The sequence below is a fragment of the Anolis carolinensis genome, chromosome 2 (genome assembly GCF_035594765.1).
Source record: "Anolis carolinensis isolate JA03-04 chromosome 2, rAnoCar3.1.pri, whole genome shotgun sequence".
NCBI classification, from domain to species: domain Eukaryota; kingdom Metazoa; phylum Chordata; class Lepidosauria; order Squamata; family Dactyloidae; genus Anolis; species Anolis carolinensis.
Window position 1 is genome coordinate 175,330,697 of NC_085842.1, and position 24,133 is coordinate 175,354,829.

Below are 24,133 nucleotides of genomic sequence, written 5' to 3' on the forward strand. Positions count from 1 at the left end.
TGTTTACTCCATAGTAAAATGAACATTACATTTATATATATATAGATTATCTGGCAGTGGAGATTCATATAACCCAGTTTATATAACAGATAATCTGGGATCAGATCCTGAGATACAAGGTAGTGTAGAAGGGGCCTAGAAGGGGCCTTAGAGGTTCAAAATGCTTTAACCAATGCTAGGCTATGGCTGTCTCATTCCAAATGTGCATATTGTTAGTTTTGAATAAAATTTTTGCTGAAGTCTCCTTTTTTGTCCTCTCTATTCTTTCCATATTATTTCTGCCTCTGGCTCAAAAATTTCTCTTAAAGAAATAAAACTCTGCAACACATCCACTTTATTAATGGAAGTATACCTATACTTCCATAAAGATTTAACCATTCAAAATCAGTATAAGTAAAGCAGCCTAAAGGAAGGCAAAGCCCATGTGGTTTAATTGTTTAATTCTGCAAAGGGTTCAGTGACAGCATAATTTCACTAAAAATAGTGTACAGTATCCTGATGTTATTTGATATACTGACAACAGCAATGAGTTTGTTAAGATCCAGCTGGCTGATGTTGTATACCTGAAGAAACTGCAATGCTTAATAATAGCTATTATCCAAGATCCAAACGATTCCCTTATTTTAAGAATGAGGGGCTTTGGCTTTTCATTCAGAAATGGAACAAAACATTTGTTACTACTCAACGCTACACAATTCCAGCAGAGGGCAGAGTTACGTTACTCCGGCTCCTCCTTTAGAAAATTCCAAAGCTAAATTCCTCCCGGCTATTTCCTTCTACCAATTCAAAATTAAATGTAGGTTCAGCAAAAGGTCATCTGAGATTTGCACACCTCATTTCCAATCCAGATTGGTGTTTTGAATGCCAGGGAAGGATTTATTATCCTTAGGCCAAAAAATAAAATGAAAAGAACCCAACCCAGTTTGGTTTCATTTTAGTCCCTCCTTCACTGACTAGGGATTCATGCAAAAGAAACTAAGGCTGGATCTACACACTGCCATATAATCCAGATTAACAAAGCAGATAACCCACATTATCTGTTTTGAACTGGATTATATGTGTCTACACTGTCATATAATCCAGTTCAAAGCAGATAATCTGGATTTTATATGACAGTGTAGAAGAGGCCTAAGTCTGGTTCAAACAATCTACCGATATAGGACCTCATCACATGGAGGTCCTTAAAACGGAGGACAACAGAGCGAACCTCCTTACCATCTCACACCATTTCCAGTCTGTCCCCGGCTTAGTCAATGAGAATGTGGATGACTGCCTGCGTTCTCAGGGCAGCCTCTCAATACGCTGTTGAGATGCAGCCATGATGGAGCTGGGACGGAGCCCCTCCAGAAGTAGCCCTGTGTCATGTGATGGGCTCCGAAAGACTCAGTCTTGGTTGCATCTCAGCAGCGTTCTAGGACGGGGCTTTTTGTACATGTGATGAGGTCCTTAGTTGCTAAAAGGAAACAGTACAGACATTTTAAAAGACCACTCAACAATCTAGTCCAGTGGTTCCCAACCTTTGATCCTCCAGGTGTTTTGGACTAGAAATCCCAGCCGTCTTACCGGCTATTAAGAATTGTGGGAGCTGAAGTCCAAAACACCTGGAGGACCAAAGGTTGAGAACCACTGATAGTCCAATGGCTGGAAGCCACTCAAATGTTTTCTGGAGAAAAGGGTGGAATAGGGCCAGATATAGCACAGACATTGTGCGGAGTTCTGCTGATGGTTTCACAGTCACTTCACTTCAACGGCTGAACTGACAGCAAAACACCTTGGGAGAATGGATGGAAAGTTTCCAATTTTCCATTTAAAGAACTCTGCTTTTTCTTAGAATTTGTATTCATTTAAATCTATCCTGCCCAATATTGTACGATCTTGCAGAATTGGATGCAGCGGGGTAGTCTAGAAATGGAAACCTTGAATTTAAAAAATAGACCCGGAGAGCTATGTTATGTCCCATATGAAAAAGATTCATAGAATCATAGAATCATAGAATAGCAGAGTTGGAAGAGACCTCATGGGCCATCTAGTCCAACCCCCTGCCAAGAAGCAGGAAATCGCATTCAAAGCACCCCCGACAGATGGCCATCCAGCCTCTGTTTAAAAGCCTCCAAAGAAGGAGCCTCCACCACAGTCTGGGGGAGAGAGTTCCACTGCCGAACAGCCCTCACAGTGAGGAAGTTCTTCCTGATGTTCAGGTGGAATCTCCTTTCCTGTAGTTTGAAGCCATTGTTCCGTGTCCTAGTCTGCAGGGCAGCAGAAAACAAGCTTGCTCCCCCCTCCCTATGACTTCCCCTCACATATTTGTACATGGCTATCATGTCTCCTCTCAGCCTTCTCTTCTGCAGGCTAAACATGCCCAGTTCTTTAAGCCTCTCCTCATAGGGCTTGTTCTCCAGACCTTTGATCATTTTAGTTGCCCTCCTCTGGACGCTCTCCAGCTTGTCAACATCTCCCTTCAACTGTGGTGCCCAGAATTGGACACAGTATTCCAGGTGTGGTCTGACCAAGGCAGAATAGAGGGGGAGCATGACTTCCCTGGATCTAGACGCTATTCCCCTATTTATGCAGGCCAAAATCCCATTGGCTTTCTTAGCAGCCGCATCACATTGCTGGCTCATGTTTAACTTGTTGTCCACAAGGACTCCAAGATCTTTTTCACATGTACTGCTGTCTAGCCAGGTGTCCCCCATTCTGTATCTTTGATTTCCATTTTTTCTGCCGAAGTGAAGTATCTTGCATTTGTCCCTGTTGAACTTCATTTTGTTAGTTTCGGCCCATCTCTCTAGTCTGTCAAGATCGTTTTGAATTCTGCTCCTTTCTTCTGGAGTGTTGGCTATCCCTCCCAGTTTGGTGTCATCTGCAAACTTGATGATCGTGCCTTCTAACCCTTCGTCTAAGTCATTAATAAAGATGTTGAACAGAACCGGGCCCAGGACAGAACCCTGCGGCACTCCACTTGTGACTTCTTTCCAAGATGAAGACGACGCATTGGTGAGCACCCTTTGGGTTCGTTCGCTTAGCCAATTACAGATCCACCTAACCGTAGTTTTTCATCCTCTACATGTATTCCCTTCCCACTGATCGTGACTACAGAGAGAAAAGGCATTTGTTTCATTGTTCTCCTCTGTGTAATAATCACAATATCTCTACTCTCTTCCATCTGCTTTCAGATTAGTGCAAACTGAATGCTCATAGGGATTTGAAGTTACCACCAAGCTGCATCAGAGATCTAACCTACAAGAATTTCTTGTGCTCTGAAGCCAGCTATAATTTAACTGGAGAGTCACTATGTGCAGTCTGTTCCTGGAGAACAATTCTGGGTCAGAGTGTACATTGCAGCATGGACCTTGGTGGAAAGGACTGCACGAGGACCGTTTTTGTATAATCCTGCTCCAGCTGGCATGTTAAACTGGAATGTCACATTGCCACTTGGTGCACCACACTTAACTCTAGCCTTGCTGTTTTGTTTTTCTGTGGGAGACAGGCTGGATTTACACGGCCCTAAATCCCAGGATTTGATCACAGATTATCTTCCTATCCCTGATTATCTGGCAGTGTAGATTCAAAGCAGATAATCTGGGATCGGATCCTGGGATATAGGGCAATGTAGACACAGCCTAAGTATTTTTAAAACTTTATACTCCAGTTTTACAACCTTTACTCCAACAAAACAACCAACCAGGAATTGTGACACATTTGAAAAGTGCAGCAACTATGTTAATCCATCGGAGGCCCCATCTACACTGCTTTATAATCCAGATTATCAAAGCAAATAATCCACATTATCTGCTTTGAATTGGATTATATGAGTCTACACTCTTATAATGTGGTTCAAAAGATGACAATTTGGATTTTATATGGCAGTGTAGAAGAGGCATCATTATTTGTTCCTTGCCTTATTTTACAAATATTAGAAAACCAAAACTGAGGGCAGAATAACCCACGATATCTGCATTGAACTGGAATATCTGAGTCCACACTGCCATATATCCCAGTTCAAAGCAGATAACGTGGGATTTTATTCAGCTGTGTGGAAGGGGTCTGAGGCACAGACCAAAGTTTTGAACAATGAAAAACAGTTTTGTCAGGGAGGATGGGGTGGCGTTGTAACATCTCTAGAAATCACCCAGTCGGCTCCAGACAAAAAGACTGGATTTCCATCAGGTTTATTCTTTCCACTGGTATCATTATGTACAATTTGACTTTTTTGGGGGGGTGTCTTTTCCTTGTGTTAGGAGAGAGGAGGCGATAGTTTTCAAGACACTACATACACTTCCTTTGGCATGGCTGTCTATTTCATCCACAGGAGATGAAGGTTGATTGCAAACTTTAATGTTCGTTTTTTCATGCATACTTTTCTCATATTCTCGAACATCCTCCATAGTCATATCTGAAAAAAGTTCAAGATGATGGGAATTTCTATTAATTCATTCTAGATCTTAATTTTTAAAAAAGGGTGAAGGTTTCGAGGAAAATATCTTTCTAGCAAAAGCCAATAAAGCAGGAAGCTTTTTGGGGAAATCACTTGTTAAGACAGTTTAAGTTAAACCAGCCAAGGAAGGTATGAGATGGTTAATTTGGAGGAAAAGATTGTATAGGAATGCTTGGAAGCTGGGGTATTTTTGTGAAGTGAGCGAGGCAAGAGGGTGCAGGGTGCAGGCTTTGCTAGAGGCAAACATCTTCTAAAATGCTTTTAGAAGATTTCCTGGAAAAAAATAGGAAGGATTATGGAGCAGCTCAGGAATGTACTTACCTTGTCAGAAACAATCCAACGAAAGTCTACAGTATTATGTTTAATGACACATTATACTTTATAACAACAACATATATTTATTATTTTAACAGTACACAGCTCAAATTTGAGAAATTAGGGAAGGCAGAAAATATGCAGGTTATTATGGAATGCTGGTGAATAACAGATTAAGTCAATTTAAAATTTAGAAATTTTGTCTTTTGTTCCAAAAAGTTTAAAATTTTAAATATATATAGATCTGAAGGTTGCGGTTCAAAATTGCAACCTTCTTCAAGCCTCCACTAGTTATTTGTTATGTATATAATTGCTTATTGTATTGTATATGTGTGTATTGGTATGCAATTTTACCTTAACTCTTTGTTGTGGGAGGGGCTGCAGACCATGTGATCAAAACTGGGATTGTTCAGGAATCAGACTCCATTTTACAAACAGTTCAGTTTAGACTTCAGTAGCAACAGTATGCTTAGAAACTTCAATTAACTTTCAGACTAGACAGGGACTCTATTAGACTCTCAGAACTGAGAGATGTTTTAGATTATGGACTTCTGGTTATAAGAAAGATGCCCTGTCTTACCTACACAGAAAAACTACTTCAAATCTACTTGTAACTGAATTGATATGAAAAGTACCTGTATGCTGAATACATGAAGTTTGTGAGTAAACCAACTATGTTGGCTTTAAAGAATTCTACTTATTTTTGTCTCTTGAGAGCATGATTTAAACCAAGAGGTTTTAAGGGAGAGTCAATGTTTTTAGGCAACTAAAAAGGAACACTTCTGAAACTGCTGTATATATATGTATGTTTTTGGCACTGGCATATCTTTATTCCCAACAGAACAAAGTGATATCTAAGAGCTGAGAAACCTGGTTGCCTTGCATGAATGCCATTTCCCAAAAGGCTATGACTCGAATAGGTCATGCTTTTTTACCAAGAGGTTATGGCATTATTTTTCAAAAGGTTGTAACTTCTAACAAGGTCATCCCTTTCCAAAGATCATAAAATCTCCAAAAAGGTTATGGAGATTTCCATTTTCCAAAAGTTGCATTTTTGAGCTATCCAATAATGCAACATGCCAACAAGCTCCAATACACTGGACGGGGTATGTGTGTGGTACATGTACTTTCAGCATGTTCTGAAATCTGCAGAAACATGCATGCATAGGCAGTTTCCCAATGCAGAGGTTACCTGTTCTCTTTGAAAGGAGAAGTGTTCTTACATTCCCTTATATTCCACTAAATTAGCATGGCTAAGATTGAGCAGAAAAGGCTATTAGCCCAATATATGATATGATGTCACTATAATATTTTATATTTCCACTGACATAAAATGTGGATTACCCTATATTAATATTAGTGTGTTTTTCTCCCCACCACTTAGAATGAAGGAGCATTACATCATTAACCAAAGAAGCTTATAAGCAATGGAAAATGCATGATCAGAAGCATTTTTTTGCCAAGCAAAATACAAGTTCTATTTTCTTAATAATGTATGTCAAAGGTTACTGCATATTAAGAGTGCATTCCCATATATATCTACCTGGAAATAACGACCCATGGAATGGAAATACTTTTGAGTAAACAAGTTTAGCATCAGGGATTAGTGTGAATTGAAAGGGATAAAGCACTTGGGTCAACAAAAATGGCGTAAGCCAAATCCTGCTGTTATATAATATTCTTTTTAGTTTATCTGATACCATCAACCGCTGTGCACCTTGAACATATAACAAATATATTGAGGAAAAGTGAGGACTGAATTAGGATATATTTGAAACAATCCTTTTTTGCTACTACTGCAACAAACATTACATCACTTACACATCTGAATTATTTAAAGTAATTTTCAAGTGATAGCAACCCAGGTTTGCCAGAGACCAAACTTGACGTTGCAGAGAAAGGCTACAAACCCACTGCAGTGCTTATGCTTCTCAAAGGGGATGTTTACATAATGATTTCACCGGGACAACTTTGCCACGCTTCCAAGTTGCCTCAAGCATCCAGTCTCCTACTCCTGCTTTATTAATCGCTTGATAATAAACCTGCCATTGTGTGGGTGAGGAAAAGTTTACTTTTGGGGGTCGTTCTGGTAATGGACATCTGTTGTCTTATTTGCAAACATAAAATGAAATTTGTTTGCTGAGGAGTGAAGCTTCAAGGAGGAGTGTACATCCAATGACAAGACAATTATGCAGAGAACAGAGAATGCACACTCCTATACTGTTCTGATTTGGCAGACACAGTCCCAATTAATCCCTTGTCATCGTACTTCTTCAGCAGATTATAAAATGCCCACCCAATTTCTCTCTCCTCTGCCCATTTATCCACCTTCCCCTTGGCTTACTTTAGTAAAATGATTTCTAAGTAGTTTACACTCAATTAACACAGTGGGAGGGAAAGGGGAGGAAGAGGCAAAATCTCGTGGACTCAGGCAAAAGTCAACTGGCGCAACCTCTTCTAGTTTGTGTAGTCTTCATTAATAAATATTTGCCAAACCACGTTCTGATGTCGTTTGACTACATGGGTCCCAGTTTCCATCCTGGAAAAGGAAGGTTGGAGAGATTTGAAATGTATCTCTCTTTCTAACCTACCTACCCACCCAACCTGTATATGGGTGAGAAATATAACAGTGATCAACGGTCGAGAGAACAGCCATGGGTGGTTAGAGGAATGGCTCCTCTCTTGCCAATCTGCTCTGGAAGGTCATGAAATAAAGTCTTGTTGCGTGTTTTCCGTGCTGTATGGCCATGTTCCAGAAGTATTCTCTCCTGACATTTTACCCACATTTATGGCAGGCATCCTCAGAGGTTGTGAGGTACGAGGGTTGAATGAAAAGTAATGCCTCCAGTTTCGTTACTTGGGTTTGGATGGGAATATTTTAATAAATCAAAAGCAGAAATAATCCTTAGAATCTGCTCTTTAACTACCACTATTCACTTTTCCACATAATCACCAGACAACTGGATACATTTCTCCCAACGATGAACAAGTTTTCTGATGCCGTCATGGAAGAAGTCGACGCTGCTTGTTTCCACAAGCAGCGTCTCACAGTACCCATCATGCACAGATCTTCCGATAGCCAAGCAAAGCAATAATGTGACCCACACGTTATTGTGAAATGCCGATTATGCTTGAATTTTCTCTCTGAGTGATACGATGATCGTCCTGAATTAATCTGTCAACCTTTTGCTTGTGAAACTCGGTGATTGCTGTCACAGGACGTCTAACTCTTTGTTTGTCACGCAAATCAGATGTTCCCACCTCAACATCTTCAAACTTACTCGCCCAATGACGCACAGTACTCACATCAACACAATCACCATAAACAGCTTGCATTCTCTGATGAATATCCTTTGGGGTGACACCTTCTGCTGTTAAGAATTCAATGACTGTATGTTGCTTAAGTCGCATTAACTGATAGTCTGCGCAGGGTTCAATACTTTGCACTTTAACAACACAACCATTCAATGCTAAGGCTTCCCGCCAAATGGAACTGTAGAGGAGTGTCTACTGAACAAGCCAGTACCTGCCACATACTGGTACTGCCATCTGTTGAGGAGTTACGAAGGTGGAGGCATTACTTTACTGTGTTTTTACTTATTGTAATATGTTTTTATTTGCTGTACATTGTTTATTGCTTTTGGGCCATTGCCCAAAATGGTGGCGGGATAGAAAAATAAAGTTACTTACTTACTTTTCATTCAACCCTCGTATATTGCCTCAGAATCTGTAAGGATGCCTGCCATAGATGTAGGTGAAACTTCAGGAGAGAATGATTCTGGAACATGGCCATACAGCCCGGAAAACACACAACAACCCTGTGATTCTGGCCATGAAAGCCTTTGACAACACATGAAAGAAAGTGTTGGGAAGTTCAACCCAAAGAGCGGAGGTTTGGTTGCATAATACTGGAAGGAACCCAAAATATAATCCCAAATATATCTTGTGAAAAGGTTCTGTGTATTCTTGTACGAATATGCATTTATCCCTTCATTTGCTAAAGCTACTGTTGATTTCTTTTCAATCTTTGAATACCACCAAAAAAAGAAAGAAAGAAAGAAAGAAAGAAAGAAAGAAAGAAAGAAAGAAAGAAAGAAAGAAAGAAAGGAAGGAAGGAAGGAAGAAAGAAAGGAAGGGCAGGAGTGGGGCTGACTCATGGGCATTATTTAATAGAGGCCTACAACAGTCCAATTACATTGCGCACATCTGTTGCATCTATTGCAAAAGCTCTGACTGCTCTTCTGGGGCCTGGTTTCCTCTGCCAGGGTACAGCGCAAAGCACTACATAAAACTACAAATTGAATGTGAGTCCCACAGGCAATGACAGCTTCAAAACATATTATGAAATGCTGGAAAACTCATGAGTTGTGCACCATTTTTGAGTTCTCCGTCTAGCCTTTACCAGTGCACATATACAGTTAGTAGTGCATTTATAGGGGGGATGTGTGTGGAGAGTGCATTTATAGGGGGGATGGACACTCTATCATTATAAGATTAATGTTGGTAAAAATTTCCTCCTATACCATTTTCATATTATATGTCTATGAAGATGTTTTATTAGCCTGAGCGATCTGTTCTCTCGTTCCCTTTCTGACTGAGAGATGAAGGCTGAGGGTATAAGGTGCTTTTGGTCTCTGGCCCTGATGGGCTTTCAGATCGTTCCGTGCTCAGTAAGAGAGTATTATATCATCTTATGCCCGGCTTACATTTCTGGCTAAGATAGTAGCAAAACTTCTCATCCACACAAAATTGATCTAGCTCATTTTGTTTTAATGTTATGGGTTGTAAAGGTCATAAAGTAGCCAATATAAACACAAGGTAGTTCGGTGCATTTCAGCAGAAGGGTTGTAAGCACACAATTATCTGCCCCACCAAAGTCAGTGGAAGCTAGAAGAGCATTAAGTGTATTTGATTTTTGCCTACTAGACTTAGATGGTAGAGCTGCTGTTAAGGTAAAGGTTTCCCCTGACGTTAAGTCCAGTCGTGACCGACTCTGGGGGTTGGTGCTCATCTCCATTTCTAAGCTGAAGAGCCAGCGTTGTCCATAGACATCTCCAGGTCATGTGGCCGGCATGACTGCATGGAGTGCCGTTACATCCAGTAAAAATTAGTACAGTAAGTGTGAGATTGCAAGAGCCTGGAGTGTAATGTGGGAATTTATTATTAATAGAAATGATATTTTAAAATAAGTTTTTCTTCTTTTTTTAAAAAAACAAGTATTTGCTTTATGTATATCTTTTATGATATTTCTCCTGTTCATCTTTTCCCCCAAAACCATGGGTATAGTATGGAGTCATTGGTGCACTTCCCATTAAGGAAATTCATGGATTTTTTTGTACTGATACAGTATTCTTTACCCAATCGTTGATGGAAAACAGTCAATTCTGACTTCACATATATAAATTAATTACAATGTTATTACATTAAATTAATAATACATTAATTGATAATTAATTGAAATTTATCTATACTAGGGCTTGCCAGATGTTTTTGAACTCCAATTCTCATCAGTCCTAGGCAATCATGTAGCACGATGAGAGCAGTATTTCTCCAACATTTTTATTTATTTACTTACTGGATTTATACCCCTCCTTTGTTCCTGACTGGGTTCAAAGGGGTCAGAAGATCAAATCTTCTCAAATATAAATTTACATTATGAAATGTACACTAGCTCTAATATTGAAAGACTGTTCTTGCATTAATTATTCCCACTATCATGAATATTTAATTTACAAAATGCTAACCCAGGTAATTATTAATCTTAAAATTCTATTTAATGTTAAAAATTCCATAGCCATGAAAGAATATATAATGTTCAACAGCTACAGTTCCATGTCAGATATGTCTGCGGAGCCTGCAGGCTAGACTGTGGCAGAATGCAGTACATTGATTTATTGCTGTAACAAAAATCATTCCTTGGCCTGTTTTACTTAGGCAAGAATTGCATAATCTAGTGACACAGTTCTTCAGTCTTGAGAAAGAACTCCAGGAATAATCCTAATTCATTTTAATAAGGATAAATTGCAGTGGAAAGAGAAAGAGGCAGATTTGGGCAGAGAATGATTTAGCGTGTGAGCTTATTGCTAAGAGGTTTTCACATGTGGGGTTTATATCATACAATGAATTCATTCTAGCACTGTTTATCTTAGCTAGAATGTGCATTATATTCTTTTACTGCATTAATAAATTTTATAAATGGAGGCAGGGAATTGTGAAAGCAAATAGCCTTGCTATCCTGGACATTCAGGCATTTATGCAGAGTCAGTATCTTACATTTAATTCCTTTATCCTTATAGTTTTAAAGGATCAGGTGCATATAGCAACGAAAGATCAATACATTTTGAGTCAATGCGAGCTTACTGGGGACACCCTTACTGTGCTGCTGGGACTGCATGGTCCTCTGGAGCATATGGCTATGCCAGGGGTCCCCAAACGTTTTAAACAGGGGGCCAGTTCACAATCCTTTGGACCATTGGAGGGCTGGACTATAGATGGCCACCGAGCAATAAATAATAATAATAATAATAATAATAATAATAATAATAATAATAATAATAAAGAGGGTTGGAAGAGACCCTTTGGACCATTGAGTTCAATCCCCTTCTACCTTTGTGCACCGAAAGCACAAGCAAAGCACCTCTGACAGATGGCCTCCCAGTCTCAATGTCAATAATAATAATAATAATAATAATAATAATAATAATAATAATAATAATAAACCCTTGGGCCATTGAGTCCAACCCCCTTCTGCCTTTGTGCACAAAAAGAACAAGCAAAGCACCCCTGACAGATGGCCTCCCAGTCTCAATGTTAATAATAATAATAATAATAATAATAATAATAATAATAATAATAAAGAGGGTTGGAAGAGACCCTTTGGACCGTTGAGTCCAATCCCCTTCTGCCTCTGTGCACCAAAAGCACAAGCAAAGCACTCCTGACAGATGGCCACCCAGCCTCAATGACAATAATAATAATAATAATAATAATAATAATAATAATAATAATAATAATAATAGAGGGTTGGAAGAGACCCCTTGGGCCATTTAGTCCAATCCCCTTCTGCCTCTGTGCACCAAAAGCACAAGCAAAGCACCCCTGACAGATGGGCACCCAGCCTCAATGATGATAGTAATAATAATAATAATAATAATAATAATAATAATAATAATAATAAATTACGATCTGCCAACTGCAAAAGGCCACCCTACTGGGATCTGCACGCATCATCCGAAAATACATCACACAGTCCTAGACACTTGGGAAGTTTTCGACTTGTGATTTTCTGATATGAAATCTAGCATGTCTATCTTGTTTGCTGTGTCATACAATAAAATAATAATAATAATAATAATAATAATAATAATAATAATAATAATAATAATAATAAGGGTTGTAAGAGAAGAAGAGACATCTTGGGTCATTTATCCCAACCCCCTTCTGCCCTTGTGCTGTGGGGGCCGGATAAATGGCTTTGATGGGCCGCATCCGGCCCCCGGGCCTTAGTTTGGGGACCCCTGGGCTATGCTGAAAGTAATAGTACTGCTAGTAGGGTCTTCCATGTCAGGCAGGCTTTGGCTGAGAATAAATGTGCTACTGGACAGGGGGAAGTGACACTTGTGAAGGCTCCCCGACTCTGGAATGCCCTTTCCAGAGAGATCAAACAAGACCCTATACTATCCTCTTTCCGCAAGGATCTGAAAACTTGGTGGTTCCTGCAGATTTTTTAGCTGGATTAGTCCTACTCTCTCTCTCTCTCTCTCTCTCTCTCTCTCTCTCTCTCTCTCTCTCTCTCTCTCTCTCTCCCCCCCCCCCCCCCCCAATTATAATCTAGGACACTGTTCAGCACTTTACCCACTTCCCGGCCCTATGATATTCTGTTGCACTTGTCTTGCCTAGTACTTTATAGTTGGTTTTGCCCACTCTGAAGCCTTTGTCATTATATCTGGCCCCATTGAAGGAGCATTTTGTAACTTTTTTTTAGTTTTTGTGGTTGTTTTGAATTGTATTTTCTTGTTTCATGTTTATTATTCTTTATTATGTTTAATTTGTTGTATGGTTTCTTTGCTATGTTGGAAACTGTCCTGAGTGCTCTCGAGGAGAGAGGGCGGTATATAAATAAAGTTGTTGTTGTTGTTGTTATTTTATTATGACACAGCAAACAAGATAGACATGCTGGATTTCGTATCACAAAATCACAAGTCGAACACTTCCCAAGTGTCTAGGACTGTGTGATGTATTTTCGGATGATGAGTGCAGATCCCAGTAGGGTGGCCTTTTGCAGTTGGCAGATCGTGATTTTGTCAATGCCTATTGTTTCCAAATGCCGGCTGAGATCTTTTGGAACGGCACCCAATGTGCCCATCACCACCTGCACTGGTTTCTGCCAGAGTCTTTGAAGTTCAATCTTGAGGTCCTGATAGCGGCTGAGTTTTTCCTGTTGTTTTTCGTCAATGCAACTGTCACCTGGGATGGCAACATCAATGATTCAAACCTTTTTCCTTTCCACAACTGTGATATCTGGTGTGTTGTGTTCCAGAACTTTGTCAGTCTGGATTCTGAAGTCCCACAGTATCTTTGTGTGCTCATTCTCATAATTGTACAAATATAGCCTTCACATATACCTATGGTATTAAAGACAGTCCCCGAGTTACAAACATACGACTTGCAAATGTCTCATAGTTAAGAACAGGGGTGAGACAACAGGAAATGAGAGAAATTTACCCCTCAGAAGGAAAATTCACTCCTGGAGAAGCTTTCATGGGGAAAAGGTGTCTCAACTGAAGCTTTATCACCACTCCTTATTTCCACAGGGAACCATTTTTTTCAAAAGTCAATTATCACCGGGATGGAAAGTGAGGTGAAATCTTCTAAACAGGTGCACAGATAACCAAACAAACACTACAGGGGTGTTAACCCTTCCCTATGCTGTCCAAAGCATGCATGCATTTATTTGTTTGTTTGTCTGGAGTTACACTTAAAAAATACCTGCTCTGACTTAGATACAAATTCAACCTAAGAACAAACCTACAGTACCTATTTTGTTCGTAACTTGGGGACTGCCTGTATTCTGGCTGCCACTTTCTACCTTACATGTAAAATGAAAGTGGATGAACGAGCAGCTGTCTCTTATATTGTGAAATAGTGGAGCTCAGATTTACCTGAAGCAAATAGCCCAGATGAAATAGTGAGGGAGCACATGGAACTTAAAAAGTCTCAAGAAGTTGCAAAGGCTTTTACTTTTGATTTTTCCCTATATAAAATGTACTTCAGATGGGCAGTTCTGTGCAAAAAAGAACCTTTCTCCTTGCTATTTATTAGTTAATTTTCCTTGACAGATAGTTGACAGAACTAATCCTGGTCCCAACACTTACTTTCCTCTAAACGGAGTCACCTAATCGTTTCCTTTCATTTTTTTCAACTGAAAAATTCAGATAATAATCCTTATTTCACAGTCCACAAGTGCAATTAATGTGACAAGTGTGCTTTGAAGATTAAAAATGTTAAGCTCTATTGTTGTCCAAGCCCTTCTGAATTTTCTCCATGAAGCTGTTAAATTTTTTGCAGTAGTACAAGATGATATTCTCTGTTGTGATATTCTATTTTTATTTTTGTTGTTTTGTAACCTACTCAGCATTTTTCTTTCTAACTTGAATTCCGACGTTTACAAGTATTTCCTCCAATGAACTAGAAATGGAACATTTTAGGTAGGCTTTACCCAAGGCTGTTTTTCTATAGAAAAAGAAACTGCACATTATTTGGAATTTGTTGTTGTGTGCCTTCAAGTCATTTTCATGGGTGAGAGGAGAACAGAAACTTGGTTTCCAGAGTCGTGGCCCAGTGCTCAAACCCCTAAATCATGATGGCTGTCTGTGACAGAATACTTTAAATGTTTAGTCGAAGTAGACAACAGTCTTCATCAGCTAAGGCTTTCTAGATAGGTAAAGCCCAGTCGTGTCTGACTCTGGGGGTTGGTGCTTATGTCCATTTCTAAGCCGAAGAGCCGGCGTTATCCAAAGACACCTCCAAGGTCATGTGGCCTGCATGACTGCATGGAGAACCGCTACCTTCCTGCTGAAGCGGTACCTATTGATCTACTCACATTTGCATGTTTTCGAACTGCTAGGTTGGCAGAAGCTGGGGCTAACAGCGGGAGCTCACTTCGCTCCCTGGATTTGAACCACCGACCTTTCAGTCAGCAAGTTGACAGCTCAGCAGTTCAACCCACTGCACCACCGGGGGCTCCTACTATACTACATTAATAAGACTATACTTACATTAGTAAGGCTTCTTACTATACTATATTAAAGACAGTATTTCATTTGGCAGACATTCTCAGTAGTTTTGGTCCTGGGATAAAAGTAGGGAAGATTAGAGGAAAGACAGAGGCCCTTTCTACACTGCCATATAATCCAGATTATCAACTCAGATAATCCACATTGTTTGCTTTGAACTGGATTGTATGAGTCTACACTGCCAGATAATCCAGTTCAAAGCAAATTATCTGGATTTTATATGGCAGTGTAGAAGGTGCTTGAGTCTTAATGCGGGTATGACAGATGAAGGGCTAGGAAGGAGCTATTTGCCATTTAATTTATTTGCCTTGTGCTTTGTTTTAGGGGATGGATACTGCTTTAATGGGAAAAAAAGACAGTATATCATATGTGTGAGATTTAGAAGCAAAGGAGATTAAAATACCCCTTGAGATATTATGGGGCATGATCTTTAGGAGCCACAGTACTTGAGGTACTTTGGCTTATCTAACAATTGGATGGAACTCACCAATGGAATAAATTACCAGCAGTGATCAGAATTGTAGGTTAAGCCCATGCTTCTCTCCAAGTGACCAATCTCAAAACAAAGCAAACTAAATGCAGGTGAGGAAAAGTATGTGCTAAGACAAACAAATGTTTTCCTCTTTGGCAAGAACATCTTCTAAATGTGAAATAGAAGCATATTTTGTAGTAAGCTCATACGATTTATATGAATTGATTTCAGTCATATGCATTTTACAAATTAATCTATCAACAAACGGACAGGGTGTTAGATTGTTTGACACTGTACCCTTCAGATACCAAACTCTCCAAAACCTATATTTTATACTGTTGAGCATGGAGAAAGGGAAGAATGCATTGTGGCATCCTTTCCCAGTGGGGTCTTGCTGGATGGTGGCAACCTATTCAAATTGGTGAGTGATATGCCTAATAGTTAAATGTTTATTCTGCTCCATAATGATTCATCTGCCCCAGTGGACATCCTATTCATTTCCACCAGCCAACTGGACTGCAGGAACTTGCTAGCCAAAGTTCTTATTCTAGAGTGCGTGGGGGGGGGGGGGGGGGGAAGGGAAGTCCTCCCCCCCACACCGGGCTGTGGGGCCGGGCTGTGGCGCAGGCTGTTGAGCAGCTGCAATAAATCACTCTGACCATGAGGTCATGAGTTTGAGGCCAGCCTGTGGCGGGGTGAGCACTTGTCAATTAAAAATAAAAAACAGCCCCTGCTCGTTGCTGACCTGCTCGATGCAACCCGAAAGATAGTTGCATCTATCAAGTAGGAAATAAGGTACCACTTATAAATAAGGTACCACTTATAAAAAAAAGTGGGAAGGCAAGTTTAACTAATTTACGACCTGGAATGAGGAAGTGCCATCAGAGTGGATGATGAAGCAGCTGCTCCCCCCTGTGGCCAGAATCGAACATCCCCTCAGGAGAAGTTAAATTGCCTCTGCGTCTGTCTGTCTCGGTGTGATGACTCATGGGCCATGTAGTCCTGTTCCTAACACTGTTGTGACAGATGAAGAGGAAAACTTCGGTTTCCCACCGTTTCAGCCAGAATTGGAGCTTTTTCAGCCAGAATTGGAGCCCTTGCACCTGCAGGAGATTTGCCTTCCAGAAGTCTGCCAAACAAGCCTTGAGCCGAAATCTCCCCCATTTTCTCGCCGCGATTATTATAAACAACAGAAAAGCGCTCAGGAGGCTTCTCGCAGGAGCGCTAGGATCGCTGCCAGGCATTCAGCTGATTAAGCCTGCTTCCCATGGGAAACTTTAGGGAGTCATGCATCTGGACACAGAGAATGGCTTTCGGTTCTGGTTCCCCAGAGAATTGTTCTTTGGCGGGGAAACGAGACCCTATTTAGGTGTTTTGCCCACGTAGGAATCTTGCGGAGTCAATTCGTCAGCTTCGGGAGTAGGTTGTGTGTGGACTACGCTACTCCCGCGTCCAAGCCCTTTGTTCCCGTTTCCAGCCTCGCCTTGCTTCCCAGGACCTTGTCTTGCTCCACGGACCTTGCCTTGCTTCCCGGACCTCGCCACGAATTTACCACGGATCCTGTTCTTGCTCCTCGTTTCTTGTTGCCTTGAAATAAGCCTAGTGTTCCAAGAATCAAGTTCTGCTTCCTAGCCTTGCTTAAGTTTCATGGACTAAAGGACCTTGTCATCTCCCCTCACTTTGCTTGGCAAAGTGAGTGTTTCGGTTGCTGGATTACAACTTTGGACCTTAATATTTCATATTGGACATTGTTTCTTTGGACTAATTTTGACCTTCCTTGAAAGGTCTACTTCTGGACTATTTTCTACACTTGCTTTTATTAACTTTATATATTTCTACAATAAAGATATTAGATAGATTCTGGCCTCTGTGTTTGGTTATTGGTGCTCTGCAGTCTGGGTCCCGACACTCGGTCTCTGTTTGATGTGTTTATGGGCATTGAATGTTTGCCCTATAATGTGATCCGCCCTGAGTCCCCTTCGGGGTGAGAAGGGCGGAATATAAATACTGTAAATAATAAATAAGTATCTGTCTTATTGTAGACACTGGCACCATCCTGGATGTCTTCTCAAGTCTTTGTTTAAATAATTGGGGTACAATTATGTCATCTCACTGGTTGCAGTTCTGTGTTTGGGGTTGCTGGCAATATAATATCCAAGGACACAATACCTTTTCCAACCCTAGTGGCTCCCACTTCAGTGGTTTATTTCTGTTGTGGTACATCTCACAGATCAGCCTCCTAACATACCTTTACATTTAGGATTGCTTTGTTAGTGTTGGAAATAGCAATCTTCTCCAAGCCTCCACTAGAAATTTGTTTGTATATGATTCAGTTTGCTTACTGTATTGTATATGCATGTTTTGGTATGCAGCTTTCCATTTACTCTATGTTTCTTGAGGTTGTGGGAGGGACTGCAGACCACATGATCAGATCTGGGACTGCTGAGATCTGAGACTCAGTTTTAGAACAAAGAAATGCTTTAGCCATGAGACTGTTCAGATATTAGACTCCATTAGAGCACAGAACATCAGATGCCATGTAGACTTTGGACTGTTAAGAGCAAACTCATGTTGATCTTGATTATAAGAAAGATGCCCTGTGTTACCTATCTGTAACTGGATTGACAAGTTATGTACCTGTATGCTGAATACATGAAGGTTGTGAGTAAACAACATATGTTACTTTTAATGAAGTTTACTTTATTTTTGTCTCTTGAGAGCATGGTATAGAAACAAGATTTTTATGGGAGAGTAGATGTTTTTGGGCACTTAAAAGAAACACTTTTAACGGCTATCTTTTGTGTCTTGGCATAATCTTTGTTCCTAACAAATCAGAGACAACCAGACTTTTAGTCAAACAACTGAAAGGTCAAATTGCCTTGCATAAGTACATATGGATATATACCATTGAAGAGAAGATTTTACTTAAATGAGTTTTTGGCTCTTCTATGGAAGGCTAACTATTACTGGCAAACTAGGAAGTGGTATTCATTCTTATTCAGTTCAGGATTTTTCCCTGGTCTACAACTACCCTTCAAATTACAAAATACTGTGAGGAAAGAGAAATCAATTTCCTTAGCAAACGGCACTTTTATGTTTTCTTACATTTCTGTAAGAAATTAATTTCAGATGATGTTTAATTTATAAAACATTCCAAGATTTTAATATAAAATTATAAAACAGGGAAATTCATATACTGTGGGAGCAACACTTCCATTTTCAGGGCGAACTGATTGTTGAATTAATATTACTAGCCAGTGTGCCAGAAGGTTTCTGATGGATTTTCTGACCGACAGTTCAATAACTCAGGAAGCAATATGAAACACACTCATCATATGCCCGCAGTAGTTGCATAAGAAGTTGGTCACAGAAGATTTAATGGAGCACAACTTTACATTCCTGGTGACAGAATCTTATCTAACTGTCTCCCCACCCACCCATTGTTTCTAAGCTACAATTAGACATTTGGGAAATGGCAATGACTGATTCATCCAGATTATCATAATGGACAGATTTTACTGCTTTTTTTACTTTCCTAATATAAAATAAAAACCTGCCTCCTTATTGTAGAATGTGGAAATGTTAATGTTATTAATGTCTGCCATTAGCCTGTAATAGTCAGAACATTATTAGCACTATGATTAGCATAACCGCCAAGCATGAATTGATCTTGGGGTCTACATCAGAACCAGGGGTTCCAAATAGTATATATTTCTTTTTTTAAAGAAAAAATGCTTTCAAAATGCTGGCTTCTCTTTGCTTGCTTTTCTTTTAATGCAAGTCATAGATAACTTACCTTTAATGTAAGTTTCAATGAGAGACCAGTGGTAGATATAACATAACAATATGGTTTGGATTTTGGGAAGAGTCTTCAAGGTTGGGGTGTCGTGATGGCGCAATGGGTTAAACCCTTGTGCTGCCAAACTGCTGACCTGAAGGTCGGCAGTTCGAATCCGCGGGATGAGGTGAGCTCCAGCTGTTAACCTTAGCTCTAGCTCCTAGCAGTTCAAAAACATGTGAGTAGATCAATAGGTACCGCTTCGGCAGGAAGACAAAAAGACGCTCCAAGCAGTTACGCTGATCACACAACCAGGAGGTGTTTATGGACAATGCAGGCTCCCTGAAATCGAGATGAGCACCTCCCTCAGAGCTGGAGATGACAAGCCTTTGGCTTTGTCTGTGTATTTGTGTTCATTGTATTTCATTGTAACAAGGCATCAAATGTTTGTCTGTGTCTGTTTCTATCAGGTATAGGCAATTTTTTTTGCCTTGAGGCTGCATTGTGGGCCTGACCAAGAGGGCTGGGCTGAGAAGGAGCGAGGGCGGCCGGGCATGCGCTAGGTGGGACGGGTCTGGGAGGGAGAGGGCCTGTGAGAGGGTGGGACCAGAAGGGGGCGGGACAGGGCCCAGTTTATCATCAGGTTGTCCTCTTGGCATAAGGATGGATAACCTGAGACATGCGGCAACTGCCCCGATCCTCCTCCCCAGATCTTCGGGCTGTCCTCTCAGCATTATGCCAGGAGGGTGAGACAAGCAACAGCCGAGAACACTCCAGACGGCTCTCAGCTGTTGCATGTCTTCTTAGGGCTTCTAAGGACAAGGCCACTTGTACCATCCTTATGCAGGGAGGAGAGTGAGACATGTGGTAGCTGAGAGCACTCTAGAGGGCTCTTCTCCCACCCCATCTCTTCAGAGCCGCGGACGGAGGAAAGGAGGGGATGCCGCCCCTCAAGCCTGTCTGTCGGCAAGGGCTGCTCCGCTTGGGGAAGGGCTGAGAGGAGAAGCCCAGGCTGGGTCTCCTGAGGGCTCTCAGAGGGCTCTCAGCTGCTGTGTGCCTTCCTCCCCAGTCTTTTCTGCATTAAGATCCAGCGGGCCAGGGTAAATGAGAAGAGCCTGAGACAGAGCCGTCCTTAGGTAATTTTCATGAGTAGGCAATAAGAATTTTGGCGCCCCCCCCCAATGTTGGTCCCCTCCCCAAATTTTGGCACACACCCCTCCCCCCAAACCGGGGTGGGGCTGAGCAGCAGGGAGGGGAGGGGAGGATCAGGGTCTTTCAGGCCTTCTGCTCCTGGGACCCGCAACCCCTGAAGACTTACAGCGAGGCGCAGCGCTTGGCACTGGAGGAGCTAATCGTGGGCAGGTGGTTTTCCAGGCTTTCCTGCAGCGGGAGAAGTGGGTGCCACTTATCTTCTCTGCAAAGCGCTGAGGAACACCTTTCTTCTCGCGGGGAAGGTGTTCCTGGGCACTTTGCAGAGGAGAGAAGCGGCATCCGCTTCTCTTCTCTGCAAAGCGCCGAGGAACGCCTTCCTTCTCGCCGGGAAGACATTCCTGGGTGCTTTGCAGAGGAGAGAAGCCATGGGGCCGGTCCTCAACGGCGCCCCCTACAAGATGGTGCCACAGGCAAATGCCTAGTTGGCCTGGTGGTTGAACCGCCTCTGGCCTGAGGTGAGTGCCCAGGGGGTTACAACCAACCTCCGGGGCTTAGTTTGCCCTTGCCTGGTTTATATGCTGTAATCTGCTCTGAGACTCTGCGAGGAGAAGGGCGGAATATAAATAAAGTGTTGTTGTTGTTGTTATTATTATTATTATTATTATTATTATTATTATTATTATTATTATTATTATTATTCAATGTACAGATTTCTATTGCTCTCGTTCTATCCCAGCCTTGCAGAACCATTCTAATAGAAAGTACCAACTTGTTTCAGTTTCAAAGCCCCATGGCTTTGAATCTCAGCCAATTCCAAAACCATATTTTTCTCGTACATTGAAACTGGTCTCAGTTTAACATAACATGAGCTAGAAAGGAAATTCTAAAACCTTAAGGTGATAAAGAAGCATGTACACAAGTATTATGATGTGTGAAGCACTGCTGCAGGATTGTAGCCATGTCTATAAAGTCATTCATTTAAAGTTACCAAAAATACAGAGTTACATACAGAATGGTTAAAACCATATTCTTTAACATGGATCAGTAATGTCTTAGCCTAAGATTCAGTAATGTCTTAGCCTAAGTATTTGACAATGAAGAAAATAAATGCGACAAATGAGTTCTTTATCAAAAGCAAGAAATACAACCATCATCCTCTAGTGATGGCTGTTTTAACAAAAGAAACTGGAACACAGAAAAGTGTGGCATACAGTGAGTGTGGCCTTAGACATTTCTTATGTGCATAGTGTGCATTCATTTGGAAACATGACTTACCATACCACTCATCCACCCACGCAAAAGCCTGTCGGTGACCAATCAGCAGTATATCTCTGACCACCTGTAACAAGGATAAAGACTTCACTGAGAAAAGAATAATAAGAGCAGCTAAGAACTATACATATGCACTTGACTTAAACTTCAAAGACTCTACAGCAGCACACTTATAAGGCTTCTATGTTTCCTCAACTAAAAAAATAAAACTATCTGCAGACATTGTATAATATCTACATGCTCATTTGTTGAAAGGTAAACAAACAGCCACTTTAAAACAGCTTCAACTGCAGAAACGGATAGTGACAATTATACAAACAGATGTGGGGAATATCTAGATTTTGGGGCTACTAAATTCGTACAGCTTTCTTTTCTAACACTGAATGTGCTCATTTCATGTATAAAAAGTCAATGTTCTTCAAGAGATTGAAACTCAGGATCCGAAATGTAAAAATATCAAAGGTACATACATAGACTAGCGCAGGCCTAAAGATTAGTTGTGGTTAATTGAAAAGAAATCAGGACTAGCAGCTAGTGAAATTGTTAACTGCCATCAAGTCAACTTCAGCTTATGTCAAAAGCTCTGCTCAGTCTTGCAGATTCACGACTGTGGCTTCCTCAATTGGAGTCCATCTGTAACATGGCTTTCCTACTGTCTTTTACCTTCTAGTGAATCATGTCTTCTAATGATGTGTGCAAAGTACAACAGCCTCAGTTTAGTCATCTTGGCTTCTAGGGAGATTTAAGGATTGACTTGCTCTAGGACCCATATTATCTTCAGAGCTTCTCTAGCACCACATCTCGTATATTTTCTTCCTTTCAGCTTTCTTCATTGTCAGGCATTCACAGCCACGGACAGGAATTGGAATTATAATGGCATGGAGAGTTCTGATTTTGACATTCAGTGATTCTGTTGTAATAGTGGCCTCTTGACCAGAGTACAGGTTACACATTAGGTGAATGAAAGGATTTGGTCTACCTATTTCTTTAAGAGCAATCTATAGTTTTTCAACATCTACACAATCAAAAAGTTTGCTGTTTCCCCCCCTGAAATTCTTTGATGTGCTCTATTGTTCAACATCTGTTTCTAATACCATGTCCTATGACTCAAGATGAAATATACCCTGAACCATGAAGGTCAGTGGGATGGTCAGTATCTCTTAGCATTATCAAAATCAAGTATCCAGGACAAAATGTTCAGCTAGAAAGCTAGTATCCTCAAATAACACTATGGCCCCTTCTACATAGCTGTATAAAATCCAGATTATCTGCTCTGAACTGGATTATATAGCAGCATAGACTCAGGGCTCTTCCACATAGCCATATAACCTAGAATATCAAGGCATAAAATCCCATAATATCTGCTTTCAACTGGGTTATCTAAGTCCACACTGCCATATAATCCAGTTCAAAGCAGAAAATGTGGGAATTAATTAAACTATGTAGAATGGATAATCCAGTTCAAAGAAAGTAATGTGGATTATCTGTTTTGATATTCTAGACCAGTGGTTCTCAACCCGGGATCCCCAGATGTTTTTGGCCTACAACTCCCAGAAATCTCAGCCAGTTTACCAGCTGTTAGGACTTCTAGGAGTTGAAGGCCAAAAACATCTGGGGACCCCGGGTTGAGAACCACTGTTCTAGACTATATGGCAGTGTAGAAGGGCCCTATGTAATACAATTTTTGTTCATGGATTATAAATGTCATTTCCTAATTGGTTCTATCATAAAAACATGGAAAAAATCTATTACATTGTAAAAACGATTTTGCGGGACATCCTGCAGCACATCTTGCTATAGTTTTTCAATGAATATCTCATAGAGTCTCAACCAATTCAACATAGTTTGTGGCAGCCACAAAAATGAAGTTCCTGGAGTGTAACAACTACTTTCAAAGTAGGTACTGCACTATTATACAGGAAATAACACTTTAAAATCAGGTACAGAAAAAAAAGAAATTTTGTTACATAGTGTTATGAACTAATGGATAAAAGACATCCTCATCCTGTTTTTTGCTGGAAACTTACTGTCACAGCTACTGACATAAGATGACTGCTAAAAATGTGCTTATGACTAGAGGTGAAATTTTCCTAATGAATCATATATGAAACCTTTCTCCCAGCCTACTTATCTAGCTCTTGTGTACTAGTTGTGTTTTATTCAAGGGAGAAAGAAACTACACAGAAGCTAAGTAATGCAGTTTGAAATTAGAGATTGTTTCAGTGTTGCTAGGTTGTTTGTTTGTTTTTTTTAAAAAAGAAAAGAAAACATGTTTCTATCCATGATGGAACAGTACTGGGAACATGGCACTGTGCCACTTTATGTTGCATAATTCATAAAAGCACAACATTTATCACTTTCTGTCTGTTTCGTTGTTTTCCAAGAACATCCCCAAGTTTCTCAGCAAAAATTTG

At 40.6% G+C, this 24,133-nt stretch overlaps 1 protein-coding gene across 2 annotated transcripts in view; it reads right to left on the reverse strand.

Annotated features, from left to right (window-relative positions):
* Nucleotides 1-24,133, reverse strand: part of pitpnc1 (phosphatidylinositol transfer protein cytoplasmic 1) — a 236,672-nt gene that overhangs the window by 12,267 nt on the left and 200,272 nt on the right. Inside the window, exons 8-9 of one of the 2 annotated variants that reach the window (XM_008116371.3) lie at nt 21,723-21,786; nt 4,275-4,393 (exon numbers count right to left, since the gene is read on the reverse strand). In XM_008116371.3, coding sequence (XP_008114578.1) covers nt 4,275-4,393; nt 21,723-21,786 — 183 coding nt within the window. The remainder of the gene's footprint in view (nt 1-4,274; nt 4,394-21,722; nt 21,787-24,133) is intronic. The other variant, XM_008116369.3, reaches the window with a different exon arrangement.